The following is a 17,171-nucleotide window of genomic DNA, read 5'->3' on the forward strand; positions in this document are numbered from 1 at the left end:
AGCCTGAGGGAGAATTTAGATCAAAACCAATGAGAAAATGTAGCCAGAACAAAGAAGAAAAAAATATTAATCCTTACACCGGGGTTTCTTCTGCTACTCATTAACATTATGTCAGCTAAGGTTTAGATTAACTGGCATCATAGATCCCTTGACCTCTGACATAAAAAGCTTTTTGACAAAAAGAGTTAAATCTGAGTTTGCTTGTAAAGTGGTATGGATTAAGTGAACCATCACAGAAAAAACAGTATATAAGTCTCTTTTTATTAGTTTCTAAAGAAGTCTAAGTAAAGAACATTTCTTCTAAAAATATTGTTTTGCACTGAGATGCATTTTCAAATTTAATGAAGAGCACAACTATGAATAATGCAGTAGCCCAGTAAATTTGTGCTAAAACCCCCACAACTCAAAACTTCAGTTTGATAGTGTTTTTTTCTAATTTTCAGCTAACCAATATTTTCAAGATTTCAAATTTTTAACCCATTTCAAGCTAAAAAATATAATAATTTTTTTTCAAATTAAAGAAAACAAATCCCACATTACCCTATGGTTAACCTTTCTTCAACATCAGTATCAACAGATGCTATACCTTCTGAATGGCTCTGAGGTTTATTTTATAACTTTTTCCATGCTTCAGCCCAAGAAGTTCTACAAATCTATCTGACTTTCCTGAATGTAATCATCAGTGGTAGAACATTAAAATGGATCTTAATTTTGTATGTAGGAGCTCTTATCTTGAACCCAATTTCACTTGATTCAGTTAGTTTTCTAATTTCAATATTCTAAAGAATAGAAAATAATATGAAATTTGCAGACCACATCAACAGCAGGATAAGATGGGTGTTATTTGCTTATAAACTCTCAGTTAATTGTCAGTCAGTCAAGTTAAAAAACACCCATCCAGAAAAAAGTCCTAGCAAGGTTTGACAAGAGCACACAAGGCATTGGGATCTGTAGTTTGGATCTTACCGTCCGCAGTTTCAGCGCAGAGCTGCAAGCCCAGGTTGTTCTGTGGGTTAATCACCCAGTGATTGCTGGTCACAGTGATGTCAAAGACAAACCAGCCCACATCAGAAGCTTGAGCCTTTCTTGTGTCTAACAGGAACAAGTCTGCATCCCTAAGTTAAAGAAAATAGAGAGTTAGGGCGTTCAAATATTATTAGTTTTGTCCCTAATTTTCTTGCTGACAATACCTTCTTGGAATCCGAATTAATAATCCTTTGACATATCCTCATTATGACATAGTACAGCACGTGATGTAGGTGACAGGTAAGTATAATACAGGTACTTCCCCTAAGAGGCCTTTCTGAACTGAGTTTCAGCATGTAAAAATGATAGCTCTGGAAAATCTGAAAAATACAACTTCCTGATATAACTACACAAACAACATAACTGAGGCCGTGTACAAAAAATTCATCTTTCAACATTAGAATGCCTCAGGAAGATTCCCTTTTATAAACTTTTCAGCATAAAAGACAAAAAATGTTAAAATCATTTCCCAAGTTCAACTAAAACTCAGAGGTATAGCATTGCTAAAAAGATCTGTTGTTAATAACATATGACGGCAGCTGTATCCTATGACAAAACATGAATAGTGGCAGTTCAGACCGTTTCCTTTTACTACAGATGTTTAGAAAATAAGTCTCTATATCAAAGCAGAAATTACATATCTATTCAATAATATAATTATTATATTTTAACTCTCAGTTCCCTGGTATATTTTCAAATTTGTCCCCATGAAATCTTCCAGTAATTCAGAAGGGCTGCTCAGGGGAGTTAGTATAATTGTGTTACTAAATTTTTAGCATGGGTCATTTATTTATTCTGTTTCCACATATCTCGTGACACAATTGGTTCCAGATCATCGTCTGTATTACAAATAATTTACTACAATGACCAGACTAAACCCAAGATATTTAACTCTCATCAGTTTCATTTTACACGCTTCTACAAAGCAGCATGCATTATTAAAAACTGTTTTCACCATTTAACCTTTTAAACCAAAATCTATAGTTATAGAAACTTTTTTTTCATGCCATAAAGAGTAGTCAAAACAGTAAGATACAAGAAAAATGTTTTATTCTGATTTTTTACTGTACAAGTTAGCTAAAGGCAGACTTGGCTCACATAGAGCTGGGAATTGTACTGTAGCCTTACAGACAGAATGAATACATGCTTAAAAGAGGAAAGACAACGAGAAACAACAGGCTTTGTGTGAAAAAGTGGATTTAAAATTGCTGGTGTCTTGTCACTGTATTCTTACAGTGCTTAAATGCAAAGACACCTTAGAAAGTTCCTGTCTTATCTAAACACAGTAAATGCATCCAGAAGGTCTGATACTGAAAAAGCATCAAGTGCACCTTTTGAAACCGTGGTTGCTAAATTATGAAGAAAATAAGACCAAGTGAACCATGACAAACATATGTTTACTTATCTGTGAGATATATCTGCAAAATCAGGTTAAAGAGCTCAGAAATTATAAAGGAAGGCAATTAAAAAAAAAAGGGAATTGAAAGGGCTTTTTTTTTCTAATTGCCTTATTTTTTCTTCTGTAAAAGGATAATCTTTTGCTGGACTCTTCTCACTTCCATTCTAGTATAACTGTGCTAATGACCACACAAGGAGAAAACCTACAGTCCCCCTCTGGAGTTAACATGAAGAAAATCTTACAATTCAAAAGAGCCTGACCTTCTATGCTAGCACTGAAAAAATGAACAACGGCCCACAAGCTCATAAATAGTACTCTCTGGAGTCTTAAATGCCAACTTTTTTTCTCTAATAAGCAATTTTATCAGAATTTTAAACCTGAAAAGTTCCGACTGTAATAGTCTTTGAGATGCTTATTTAGAAATACTTTTGCATCACTCAGTAGATTTAATAGAAAACTGTAAAAGTGTTTGGAATATAAAATACTACAATACCACAGTGATATAATTCCACACTTGTCTTTTCTCCTCCTAGAATACATAATTGGTTTCTCATACAGAGTCTTTCCATTCCAAATCCAGGACTGATACTAAATGTTCTCAAAATCACAATGTTTCCCATGCCAAATCAGAATAAGGCACTACTAAAGGTCCAGACCAGAAATTCCTATGAGGGACAAATTTTTCCTCAATGTGACTTTATTACTTTGTAGTGCAGCAAAAACTTTAACTAAAATGTCTTTGGTATTGATATTTCAATTACTTGTCTGTCTCCCTGCAAGTACAGTGATCTGGCTAAGGTAATAAACTTTAAAGAGACAGATTGCTCTTACTCATTAGCTCAGCAAATGAAATGAAAATGAGTTGGGGTTACCTAGAGAAAACCAGAACTGATTCTTGACAGCACATAGAAGAATGGAGAAAATGTATCTGGACCAATACTAATAATTTAGCCTGCATAAAATCATGTTACTACAGAAATTCAAGGTCTGTAAAACTCAGGGAAAAAAATCAGAGAAAATAACAACTTCTTCCACAATTGATACAGATAGAGGGTAAAAACCTGACCCCTGAGAAGGCAGCAGGAGCTCTGGGATCAGAGTTCCCCCATTAGCTCATGTCATTCATTCAAACTTCCCATCGTATTTTGTGACATTTTTAATTTTAAAATTCTCCTTTATTCTATGCAATCACACTTAAAATGAAAAACAGCTGCAAATTTTGGCTGAATTTTAAAAAGTATTTCTATTTAAAATACAGCCCACAACACGTAATAAAACCCCAAGGCATTATGTCGTAAATAGCCCAAAATGCAACAGTGAATACATTCAGGCAGAATGCAGCTGATTGGCTGTACCTTTACAGAGGCTCTTTAAGTTTAGTGATTTCAGTCTGGTCCCCAATGATCAGCTTTCTAAAGGAGAAATGCTACCACAGTCAAGAATTTCAGCAAAGAGGCTAAAGGCAGAACATCTAAGAAGCTCCACATCTCCTGGGACCCTTAAGGAAGTAAAGGTGGAACAAGCCATCTACATGTTCCTTGAAAGCCAGAACAGTCCTTAATCAGACCAAATAATCATGACAGTGTAACAGGCTGTGCCAATAATGCTGTTTTACCTCTAGCCTCATTCTGGAACCCGGGTTTTGTGTCTTACTGCCACTTGAGCATTCCCTAATGTGGGAAGAGCCCTCAGAATTTACTTGAATTAGTGGTTAGCTACCAGCAAATCATGAACAAAGATTTGGCATCAATTGGACAATATTTACTTTTGTCTTGAGAAAAGACTCGGGTAGGAGTCGATGGTGGGGCTCCATAGGAAGGCAGCCTGCTATGGGCCATGCTGTACATTTCCTTAGACCAAATAAAAAACTTCAATCCCAAAGACTGGAACTTCAGCAAACTCCAAGGGAATTAAACACACACACTTCAGCAGCCATACCGCCATAGAGACAGTAGAATGCCTGAGACTACAGCACAATCCTTAGGATGCAACTTGGAAACTCTGCACCCTGCCTGAAAGCACAGCAGGACTGTGTTTGGGATTGCAGAGTCCCGTCAGACACCCATGTTTCCTGCTCAAAGCAAAGGGTGGAGGAGCAGTTTTGCTGTGGAATGTCACTGGTAAGGACTGTGGGATATTACAGAATCACAGAATTGGAGAGGTTTGGGCTGGAAGGGTCCTCAAAGATCATCAAGTTCCAACCCCATGCCATGGGCAGGGACACCTTAGACTAGGACCTGTGGCTCAAAACTCCATTCAGCCCGGCCTTGAAACCTTCCAGGAATGTGGCATTCACAACTTATTGTGGGCAGCATGTTCCAGTGCTTCCCCATCTTCAAAGTTCTCTCCCTCTCCCATTCTGTAGTAGCAGCTTCTAAAAATTTTGTACCTGAAACCTAATGTACATATGTAGAATTAAACCTGAGGTGACAAAGTCAAGAAAATCACAAGTGAAGTCTGGGCCCAAAAGCAAAAGGTTTGGCTCTGTTGGAAAAATAAAAATTCCTGGGAGCTCGTTTTGGGGTCTCTTCTGCCTGGAGACAGCAAGGAGCTTGTGGAAAATTTTTCTTGTTTCTAATTTGAACAGTGAAGAGCTTGTGGTCTTCTCCTTTCCTGTTCCACTGAGGCAGTCGCCTATTATATCCCTACATAGAGCAGAAACTGTAAAAATCAACAGTAGGAGAGAAACACTTGGTCTACATCTGAAGCTTCTGTAGTTCCACTGGTGAAATCAAATGCATGGCGTGTCATTGCCTGCTCCTTCTTTCAGCAGCATGCTTCCATTAGAGGATATGGGGCTTTTATAATTGTAAATGCAAATATAAAGCATCTATACATTTCTGTTTATGCATTGAAAGAAATCAGAAGCATTGTTTAATGCCTTCACAGAGGCAGTTGCCATTTGAGCAAGTGAGATGATAACTGTGATTTTCATCTGAGTGGTAAACAGTTTTGCTTTCTCTAAAATAGAATACAAACCACCAACTGTGAAAATATTCAAAAAAGTTAAAAACGAAACATCAAAAGTATTAGAACAATTAATTTTTCCCATTAGTTCATAAAAAAATCTGAGTTCTCAGGTGAAAATCTTTCATCGCCTTAGCCTTGACCTGTGCTCTTTAAAAAGATGTGGTTTGTTCCTCCCTGCTTCATTCCTTCCTCTAATAAGTTTCTTCTAGAACCTTATGTCAAAAGAATTTTTGGGAAGCTGAAGATAGAGGAAAAAAAAAACAAAAACAAAAAACCCCACACTATTTTTTTTATCCCCAAATTTACTAAGAAATCAAAAGATATTCTGTAAGGATGAGTGCTTTCCCTCCTGTTGATTCCATTGGTGTAAAATGAATCCCTTTTTATAGTCATAAATATTTTATAATTTGGAATTCAGAGGTCTGACCTGGAGGGTACAAGCTCAAGATTCTGTGGGCAGAAAAGAGATTTGAATTCTGGCCCAGCCTTCAAGTTAACTTGCGATGGGGCTTTTATTTCCTCCCAAATACTCTGCAAGTTTAAGCTGACATTTTATTTGGTTTTGCCAAACCTTCCTGGGATAGAAATCAGTTACAATATGAAGGAGAGTTTTTTGTTTATCTTACAACAGAACTTCTTCCCCCCCTGCCCTTTCTGAGAAAAAACATAAACTAATTTAATTTCAGTCCCTGTATTTTGGGTCTATGTAGCTTTTTCAGAAGCATCTTGGAATTGATAGTAGATTTCAATCATAATTTTCAGGTACTTAGCTATTTTGCCTGGTGAAATCTGCTAATTTATGGAGGTCTTGTAGAGCCTTGGAAACATGTCATACACAGAGCTCTGCAAACTCAAATTCAGAGTTTTGCTCATGTGCAACATCATATGTGGCACTTAGGGACATGTTTATTGGTGGATTTGGCAGTGTTAGGTTTATGGTTGGACTCAGTCTCAAAGATATTTTCCAACTTAGATGATTCTATGATTTGTTTTAGCTTTCAGTTACAGTGAGCAGCATGTGTTAAGTATGCACGTCATCTTAATGCATGAGTTTATCTTTTAATTACCTTCTGCAGAATTGTCAAACAAGCAAAAAAGCCATGCTTCTTCAAAATAATCAAAGTTAGACAATCTTTCTGCCTCTAAGGAGCTAAGTGAACCTTGGCTTGCAGTACCTCAGTGTCAGCAAATGGTGCATGTCCCAAATCTAGACACTTAGATTGTGCATGGGACTCCTCCATTTGCTCGCTGAGAACGTGAACCCTCACCCACTCTGTGCATGGGCAGATTATTTGGTGAACTTGGACATAAACCTGGAATAAATTTATTTAAGGTAAGTTTTATTCTTGTTCAGTGCTTGCTGTTGTTGCCTGAGAATTAATACTGCACAAGCCACAGCGGTAGCAACGATGCCTTGTCAGGTGGACACTTATGATCGATTATTGCCTCCCTACTTAGGACAGGCAAATGGGATGGAATTCAATATGTGATGAGTCCATGCCAGGACTGGGATACCTGTTGGGATACTCCTTGATGATCTGATATATGCTAATCTGAATGGTTTCATTCTCAAAGCGGCTGTTGCTGCGATCTTTGTAGATGCGGAACTCGGCGGCTGTCACTGCCTCTCCGTGAGGGATCTGGGTCAGGTCAAAGCGGAATTCCTTGTAGTGCCTTCGGTGGTGGGAGAAGTCCTTGTCCCTTTCAACTGTGAGGAGAAGAATTGAATGTAAATTAAAGACGAGAAATAAATGCCCATTTCCCATGATTAATGGAGCATTCCCTCCGCTTGGGGGTTAACAAACATGACAATATAAAACTGTGCAAATAATAAAACCACAAGCCCAGACATACTTCCAGTTAAAGGAAATTCCGCCAGCCCAGTATCTTCAGTTCAAAAGGAAAAAAAAAACTCCGTGGCTTTTATATAAATTCCAGAAGCTGGAGTGGAAAGAATATCAAAAAAAGCTGAAAGGGGGCATGTTGTAAAGCAACTAGAAATATGGACAAACTAAAAGCTGTGAAAGGATTTAGGACTTTAGTGTAGCCATAAGCACAGCAATAGCAATGCCAGAACTAAAGATGACTTTCAAAAACGCTAATTGCCTCTAATAACCAGGCTGATGAGAGGAATGCAGCTCATTTCCGTTTAACATAATAAAAGTGGTACTAAAGTGCACTGCAACAACTACACAGTTAAGAAGCAGTTAAGTCATATAAATTAACAGAAGTTGTACTCTAATGGCACACACATCATCTTTCCAGTGTCAGAAGGAACTGTGGGTCAGGGCCAAGTGGCTGTGGCAGCCCAGCAGCATAGGATGTACAATTCTGGCTTGAGTAGTCCCCTCAAACCTGTTCTTGGTGGGCAGGTGCAGCTCCCACTGCTTCTGACATCATCACAATTCAACATAAAAAAGCAAGCCTCCCGATTACTTAATTGAGGCTTCTACAGAATTTCAAGAGGAACAAACCAGAGGATTTTAATTTATAACTGATTTGGGTTTATTTTCATTGTCTGCTGCAGTTGTGATTCTGAGTTAGGAGCAACTTTTGCAATGGAATATATGTTTTGATGCGACAACGGAAACTACAGGCCATAGTACTGGCTGATGATCGCCTTATGGGATTAATACTTCAGATTATAAGGATGTGGAAAGGAAAATGATCCATGGTTTCCACTTCCACAGAGTACAACGTATCATTGACCTATGAATAAGCTGTGCTCCATGGGAAGACAGAATTTCTCTCTTCTGGAAAGTTCTACCTGCCTCATGACATACGTGCTTTGTTTAACTTATGGTGGACAAAGTCTAAAATGCAGAGGTTGGATTTGGTTTAGATAACCATCTAAACATTTATGGCTGCACTCAGCTTCCCTAAACATTCTCTCCTGTAACCCCAGCTCTTTCACTGCATTTTAGTCCTCAGATCTGAGTGGGGAACAATGTCTGTTCTGAAAAAGCCCACATTTGCATTACTAAATGCTACATGTATAAATAATGTGTAAATTATTACAATATTTATACTTACATGCTTATGTATACATCCCTCCCAAATAATTTTTTCTACCTACATAATGCGTGTTTGCATGCAGATACATATAATTATATAATTTTATGTATAAAGCTACATAACTGTATTATTATAACGTATATGTTGTCTTACAAAACAGAAATCCACTAAAAGGTAAAAAAATCATTTTGGGCTTGCCATATAAGGGCATAGTTATGGACATATTAAAGTGGGAGCTATTGAACAAAAAGCATTTAACACTATTTTCAGAGCAGTAGTTACTAGTTAAGTCACCTGTGGTCATGTAACTAGTTCTTTACAGCGTACTCCCCTGTCGCCTTTTCAAAAATGCAAACTCTCCTTGCTTTCGTTAGCTTTTATGTTTTTTTACATACAAGTCTGTATTGCCTTAAGAACCAAACAGAATAAAATATATAGGCTATAAGAACACTTTATCTTCAGTGAAAATGAACTTTCTCCTGGCTGACAAAAGGAAAATTGTCTGCTAACTGCGAGGTTTACTTGGCTCAAGTGCATGTTTAGCTTACACGGGTTTGCCATCGAACGCTGTGTAGAAAAAGTAGAGCAGAAAAGCAGCAGAAGCATGTAAACTGGCTGCTCTGTAGCTGGAGATGGATGGGCTGCTACTGAAGAGAAACAGGATACGGTCTATTTAGCAGCTCCACTGCCCAGTTCTAAACCATGAGATATATACAGAGATCTGACTTAAGGTTCGGGAGTTGTTTGCTTTTTTTTTTAAATACCCATGTAAAGCCTTTCATTTCAGAGGAGCTTGGCAGAGATTAGCATATGCAAAAGCACTGAGCCGGGAGGGTTTTCTCTAGTACAAATAGTCTGCTCCAAGTTTCTGAGGTTAAAACTGAGCATTTCAAAACTGTCATGGAATAGATATGTCAATAACCTTCAAATAAGTGCTATATTTAACACAGACTAAGTATAGTGCAATCCTTTCTGCTCTCTCTGGATAGTATTTTTTCAACAAGTATTTACCAGCATGCATGGGTAACTAAACACTACTCACTATGAGTAAATATTGAATAATTAGACGCTGAATAAAAGGGTTAAATGCCACTATTACTGGACAGATTGATTTTTATTTGGGTTAGAAGCTTCCTTTTTGTCTAGTTTCTACCAAGTACTTTCTAATTAGTAACATCAGTTTAGAAACAGTAGTTATCTCCCTATATGTTATAGTTTGGACAGAAGGCTCCGCAATACCCTTAACTGTATCAGTGGGGATCTCTCAGGATCACCCACAACTGCTGAAAGAACACTGACAGCCACTCTCTGGTGGGCCTCAAATTAATTGTTACAACTCACACAGATAGTACTTATCTGTGTTTCCATGTATATATACCCAAGGAAGATGCAGCACTATCATCTGAAAGGGACACCAGCTCAAAATTTCTCTGACTCAAGACAGTGTTTACAGGCAGGCCAGGACTTCAGAGCAGCAACAGTCTGCAAGAAGTGAAGGGCTGTAGGAAACAGTCACTGAACAACACTGCAAAAACACCCCGAGTCCAAGGAGGTCTCATTCTGCAGTGAATCCAGAATGTCTATCTGCAAATTTATATCAGCCAGTGTATAAAGCAAAAAAAAATAAAAAAAGAAAAAAAAATTGCATACAAATGTAGACAACTTAAAATCTTGCACTATATAGCAGACTGCAAAAAAAGCAGTGATGGTCATGTTACAGTAATGACCAATGGTTAGAATGGTAGCCAAGTTAAAAAAAGTAAAATATTATTTAATGATAATGAATATTTTATTACTGAAAAATAATACACAAATCTTGGTCCCTTCTGCATCTAATAAATGCCCTGTCAGGCAAGACTGTGAATGCTCAGTAGGGTATCTGTCAGGTCCTTTGTCCTGCTGAAATAGCATGAAGTGCAGGAGGCACCATTTCTCAAATATTTTTATTTCACAGGCAAGAGCTTTTCAACACTGGCAGCCTGAAAAACACAGGTTAAAATTTTCAAGTATTCAGTCCTTTCAGAATGTTCTCATGTCATTCCAGCCCTGCCCAGAACATCTGCCAAAATGCATTTCTGAGGGACAAATCACAGCATCTAAAACCCAGTTGACCAGAAAATCAGTAAGCATTTTTTAATCATTGGAGGAATATAATTTTTCTAGGTAAAAAGTAAGTAGAATATTAGGGGCAATGTTGATTAAAAAAAAAAAAGAAAAGAAAAATCTTCCTTTGCTCTCATTAGCCAGGATTCTTAGCATTGACTTTTAAAAATGGGATTTTTGTACCACCTGAAGTTAATATATGCAGCACTACAGTTACATCAGACAAGTCGTGGCTCAGGGGAATATCACAAACACCTGTGTGTAAGATGGGAAAGAATTATATTTTCCACCCATGTGGCAAACTGATGAAACATTTACACTGCATTAACACTAAGTCCAACTCTAAGAAGAAAAAAAGTCAAATTTACAGGAAAAAAAGGTATTTTGGAAAAGAGGTCTTCTTTTACACCAAAATAAAATATAATGCACTGTTTTTCATTAACAAAACTATTTATTTTATGAAGGAAAAAAATAACAACTAAAAAACACCGAAAGCACTTACTTAGCTGTATAACAAGCAGTGAGTATTTTAGAAATTCAGCCATAAATATCTGATTATGTTGACTGAGCTTAAAAAATATAAAAACTGATAGCAATGAGTTTAGGTCGTAGTGCATGAGGGACTATTAGATGTGCTCTTTCCTTAGCTCCACGCTGATATGTGCTTCACTTTTCCTGAAGATGGTGCGTGGCTGTGACACATGGGCAAAGTGAAAGCTGCTTTGGCAAATGGGTAACAAACCAAAGATATGCTGAAAAACATGTTAAAATAAGCTGATTTTACAATATAGCATCCCAGGATCCCAACTGGCTTCACAAACAGTGAAGCCTCACTAATCAAATTAATGTCACTTTTTAACTACTAAATCTATGTTCCAAGGCAAAATGGAGGGTCTTACAGACCTGTGTAACTAGAAAGGGTCATTTGCACTAATCTCACTGAATTTCACTGTTTGACTCTAAATTCTTTGTATACGTACTAAGTAAACCAGTCAGTTTTAATCACTCCAAGGTGATAAAGTTTACAGTAAGCTGATACACTACAAACGACACTCATTTACATCTTGAATATAATGAAATGATAGTTTATCTACAGTGAGCACTTGTGGTTATCTGACCAAAACAGGTCAAAGGTTCCAGGCATTTTCTCCTGAAATTACTCAGTGCTGCCTCTAATGACTGATAATTGAAAGCAGAGACTGGAAATATCAAATGTGGTAGGTGACAGATAAGCAACAGATTAATGCAAGTACTCTGTTACAGGACACTGAAAGGTCAGAGGCCCTAGGAATTAGCTATTGTGCTACTGTGAAAAGACAGACATCAAATAGCTGTTTACCCCATTCTTGCTCTTCTCTCTCTCATTCAAATTCCAGTATCACAGATGAGAATGTTTAGAGTGACTCACCTTTCATAAATTAAGGCAACAAATGTTTTGTGGGGTGTGTGGAAAGGTGAAAAGTGGTTCTAGAGAAGCATACAGGGTTAAAAGAAACAACCCAAAACAAAACAGCTACACTAGGTGCAAATATTTCAATGAAGTGCTTCTGAGAGAAGTTAAGGACATTCATCAGAGTGTCATTGTCAGTTGAAGAGAGACTAGATTACAGATTCTAAAATATCCATTTCAATATTTTTACGCATTGTAACTTTTTTGACTTGTAGAAAATGAATATCAGCTTTAGAAAATCACTTCATCTGGGAATGTATGCCTTTCATTTTTTCACCCTGGAAGTCCGAAAAATGTAAAATCTAGTTAAAATTGAAGTAAGTGGCAGCCATTTCATCCTGTTCATTGGCCTTTGAATGGGGATTACAATCTTCTAGAAAAGGTTTTAAATCAGGTGGACTTTTAAAGTCTAAGAATGAAGAAAAATAACTTCCCAAAATAATGATTAAAAAAAAAAAAAAACAATGCAGACTATGATTCCACTTCTCTAAGCACTACTGCTTTACTAGGTTTATCTGTTTTTTAGAATGGTAAGTATCCTGATCTGAACTCAGGGAACCTATTTTGAGTTAGATGTTGAAATTGAATAAAACAGTCACCTGTCCATAAAGCATTGCTTTGGACACCAGAGAAGGCTGCCTGATATGGTCACTGGAGAGACAATTCTGTTTGTTAAGGGCCAACTGTCTTGTACCAGCCAGTAAACAGAACAAAAGAGTTTATTTACATTTCCCCTTGGGTTCACTGGTGGATAGTCCTTGCTCAAAGGACAGTTCAATCCTTATCAGCTGATTTCAATGACTGCATCCTAACTGCCAGGATGCCACTAATGCAGCAATGGAACACCCTCAGCCATTCCACAGAAGAAATGCAGGGGTTGAGGTCCAAAATGAGAGTGAAATGGGTTTTTGTCCCCGCACCTGACTTCTTTTTATTATTTGACATTAGACGTTTACCATTTACATTACCATAATCATTCAGCTGAGTGTTTAACTACAAAACTTCCCAACTGCATGTCTTCCATTTAGGATGAAGCAGTTGTCGCCTCAGAAACATGGTGGGATGGCTTGCACAACTGAAGTGCTGCTAAAGACGGCTATAAACGCTTGAGAAGGGATAGGCAAGGAAGGAAAGGCAGTGAGCTAGCCCTCTATATTAGGAATGCCTAGAACTCAGTGATGGTGACAGCTGGGTTGAGTGCTTATAGGGAAGAGCCAGAGGGAAAGCAAATAGCAGCTATCCTGGTAGGAATCTGTCACAGACCATCCAGCCGGGATGGAGAGGGAAATGAAATGTTCTACAAGCAGCTGGGAGAAGTCTCCCAGTCACCAGCCCTTGTTCTCATGGGGGACTTCAATTTACCAGTTGTCTGCTGGAAATACAACACAGCAGAGAGAAAACAGTCTAGGAGGCTCCTGGAATGTGTGGAAGAGAACTCCCTCACACAGCTGGTGAGGCATTCAGCTAGCAAAGGTGGACATGCTGCTAGTGAACAGAGAATCACTGGTGGGTGATGTGATAGTTGATAGTTGGAGGTCTCTTGGGCACAGCAAACACAGAATTATGGGGTTTTCATGGAGTTTTTAATTCTGAACAAGTAAGGTGGTAGGTCAGCAGAATTGTTCCTCTGGACTTCCTGAGGGCAGATTTTTGCCTGTTTAGCAGGCTGGTTGGCAGAGTCCCTTGGGAGGCAGACCTGAAGGACAAAGGAGTCCAGGAAGGATGGACATCCTTCACGAGAGAGATCTGAGACCAGGAGCAGGCTGTCCCCATGTGCCAAAAGACCAGCCAGTGGGGAAGAGGAGCAACCTGCCTGAACAAAGAGCTTTGGCTGGAAATCAGAAAAAAAAGGGGGAATTCATGCACTTGGGAAGAAGGGGCAGGAAATCAGGACTCCAAGGATGCGTGAGGTTATGCAGAGAGAAAATCAGACGGACCAAAGCCCAACTATAATGTAACCTGGGCACGGCCTTAAAACACAATGAAAAGGTTATTTTAAATACATCAGCAACAAATGGAGTGCACAGGAGGATCTCCATTCTATTGGATGTGGGGAAAAATACAGTGATAAAGGATGAGGGAAAGGCTTCATTACTTAATGTCTTTTTTGTCTCAGCCTTCAATAGAGCGAGGCCAGTTTTTCTCTGGGTGCCAGCTCCCTGAGGTTGAAGACAGGCACAGGGAGCAGAATGAAGCCCTCAAAGTGGTGGACTTGTCAGTGAATGTTTAATACTTGGATTCAATGATCTTAAAGGCCTTTCTCAATATATAAAAAATGCAGGCAGAGGTTGAAAATAGGAGTCCTCAAAATTACATTCCACACATACACTACGTTAGACACAAAAGTCACTGTCAGAAACTTAATCTACATTCAGATCCCCTTCAAACTGGAGCAAAGCTGTTTCCTTTATCAGTGGGGATTTTGCTTAATTAGAAAGGGCAAGTCTGGAGATTTTTTTTTTCATTACAACAGTTCTGTTTCTTAAAAACTGATTGATTGCAGTACTTTTTATTTCAGTTTCTCTGCATTTATTATTATTATATTGGTTGTATTTAAAGTAATTATATATTTACAGATGTGGTTTTGAAATAACAATGTAAATTACTTTCTCATTAAACTTTCTTTTCAAAACACAGAGAATAAAGTTTGATCAGTCGTGCTCAGAAGCTACATACACTGCTGTAAATTTAGAGTTATTTCACAAAATCCTTTATTTTCAGGTCAGATACTGACATCAATGAGCAATATTTTCCTATTTTGTTTACCAAATTAGAGGCAGTTTTAAAATTGTTTGATGAAATACTGTGCAGTTAGTGACAGTTTTAATAAATGAAATACTTCTTGAATCCAAATCTTTAGTGGTTGAACATCCCTTCTATAACTGAACAGACTTACTGAACTGTATAAATTGCATAGTAATTCAAATCAAAATAAAGTCAATGAAAAAACCTTTAACAATGGTAATATAAAGGAAGAAGGAAAAGAGAAAGCATGGTGAAAAAATCAAACCAACAAAACCAGATAGCCTGTCTTTTTTCAAAGTAAATATTTCACTTATTTTTTTTTCCTTAACCCTCAAAGAAATGAATTTCAAAATCCCATACTTTATAAAAAAGAAAAAGATTGTATGAATGTATTTTAATCAAGCACATAGTATGACATCTTTTGAGAGCGCTGTTCTATTATTAAAATGCTCATTTCTCTTGTTATTGTAGTCAATAAGATCTCATAGATCCTTGCCAATTAACAAAACACACATTTCAGAAACTCCAAATAGCATAAACACTAAAATATTATTAAGGTGGACTTTCAAATTATGCAATTTCTACTTTCTAATCCCCTCAAAATATGCATGCAATGTTTTACATTTATAAACAAATGTAAATTACAAACAAGTGTTTCCCTTTAGTAAGTGACAGACAGTACCCAGGTAAATAATGAAAGTTACACACCCATGTTGAATATAAGTGAATATGTAAAAGGATAAGTTTCTTTCCTTTTTTTCATTAATTATTTTCAGAATCAGAACTCAGTTAATAGTTGAAAGCTTCCAGCATTCACCCTGAGAAGGAAAGAGTTCCCAGAAACCATGTTACAGTGCCTGCCAGCAACTTTTATAAGCTGATACCTAAAGAAATGCCTCAATCAAAGAGGCATAACTGGGCTTGGCTTTCTCACACACAATCTCCCAGGTGATCTGGATGCTGTGAGATTACCCATGGTACCTTCTTGTTACTTCACATTAAATAATGGAGCGAAGCAGAAGTTTTAATGAAATTGCTGGTCTTCATTCAATAGACAATGTTTTGTTAAAAATTTCATTGCTAAACATGTGTTATTCATTCAATTTACTCTTCTTCCAAGTCAAATGCACTTGCTCAACAAGTCAAAACAAGTGCTGCACTGCAGCTGGTCCAGTGATAATTACATGCTGGAAGGCTTTCAGTTGTTGATACAAAATAAGTGGGAAAGCAACACCCTGCTTTTCTCATGCTTCCTTGAACCGGGCCAAAACAAGAGGAGAAGTAACCAGACAAAGAGATTGAGTTTTAGAAGTGAACAGAACTTTGAGAGTCTAATCACAATCCTATCATAAAAGGTAGTTGGCAATGTGGTTCCTCAAAATCTCCTTTTTCTGATGGTTTTGACAGTATAATGCACTGTATCTTTCAACCTGACAAAAGCAAATCTTTCACTCCAGTTGCTCAGCTGTAGCCCGAAGCACAACAAAAGATACAACTGCACAAATGTGCTATTTAATCTTTAATAAATAAGGACCCTGTGGTTTCTTTGTTGTTTTAAGACCCACAGTATTACAAAGGCACTCCAATCACAAATACATGTGTTAATCTAAATCTACTAGATTTCTGATTGCATTCAGTTTCATCAGTGATAAATAAATCTTTACTTGGAAAGAAAGAACTCCACAAAAATTCCTCAAATAAGTAGTTCTGAGCTAATGCATAGATAAATTAGCTAATCCTTATGCCACCACCACTTTAGGTTGCTAATTTTGCCTGCTGTTTTCAAAGATGTCTATTTTGCCTCACCTTTGGCAAAGCCAGTAAATTTTGATACCATCTGTCAATAGACTTCCATTTTTCTCACATTTAATTCTGTTTTTCTATAATCACAGATCATCACAAAGAAAACTAACAATTATTGCCAGGTTTCTGACTGTGTGTGAAAGTCAGGATGTCAGATCAACACAACCTCAAGGTTAACAAATGACAGAAAAAAAGATCCCTCTTGGGTTCAGCTGCAACTGAATAGAAACAAAAGTTATACCTCTGGGATCCAATGGTCAGAAAATAGGTGTAAGTTATAACTGTTTTGACACTGTAAAAGTATACAGATGGAACATAACTTCTGAGGAGGGTGAAAGGGCATATATCATCATAGGGCAACTGGCAGGGGAGGAAAAGCTAAACATTAAAGTGCACTCTATCTTCTCACATCTCCTTAGTTTCTGCTCATGTTAACCCTCTGCTCACTTCCAGCCAGAGGTGGCAAGTCACTCTACCATTTACCATTCATCCATGTCTGATAAACTCCATCTCTTTTCTGCTGTGGAATTTTTTGGAAATGCTTCCATGGAAGTCTGAATATTAAACTGGATATGACGATAGGCAATATTTTCTGCTTACTCTGTGCTCACATGTGAGTATTTTAATATTACCCATACCATTAACACTGACCAAATATTC

General features: G+C 37.5%; 1 protein-coding gene across 2 annotated transcripts in view; it reads right to left on the bottom strand.

Annotated features, from left to right (window-relative positions):
* The window catches only part of BMP5 (bone morphogenetic protein 5), a 52,272-nt gene that overhangs the window by 21,275 nt on the left and 13,826 nt on the right, over positions 1–17,171 (bottom strand). For both annotated transcript variants that reach the window (XM_084202156.1, XM_084202155.1), the window contains exons 2-3: positions 6,911–7,103; positions 967–1,115 (exon numbers count right to left, since the gene is read on the bottom strand). In XM_084202156.1, the coding sequence (XP_084058282.1) occupies positions 967–1,115; positions 6,911–7,103 (342 nt within the window). The remainder of the gene's footprint in view (positions 1–966; positions 1,116–6,910; positions 7,104–17,171) is intronic.

The sequence above is a fragment of the Fringilla coelebs genome (assembly GCF_963513975.1).
Source record: "Fringilla coelebs genome assembly, chromosome: 3".
NCBI lineage: Eukaryota > Metazoa > Chordata > Aves > Passeriformes > Fringillidae > Fringilla > Fringilla coelebs.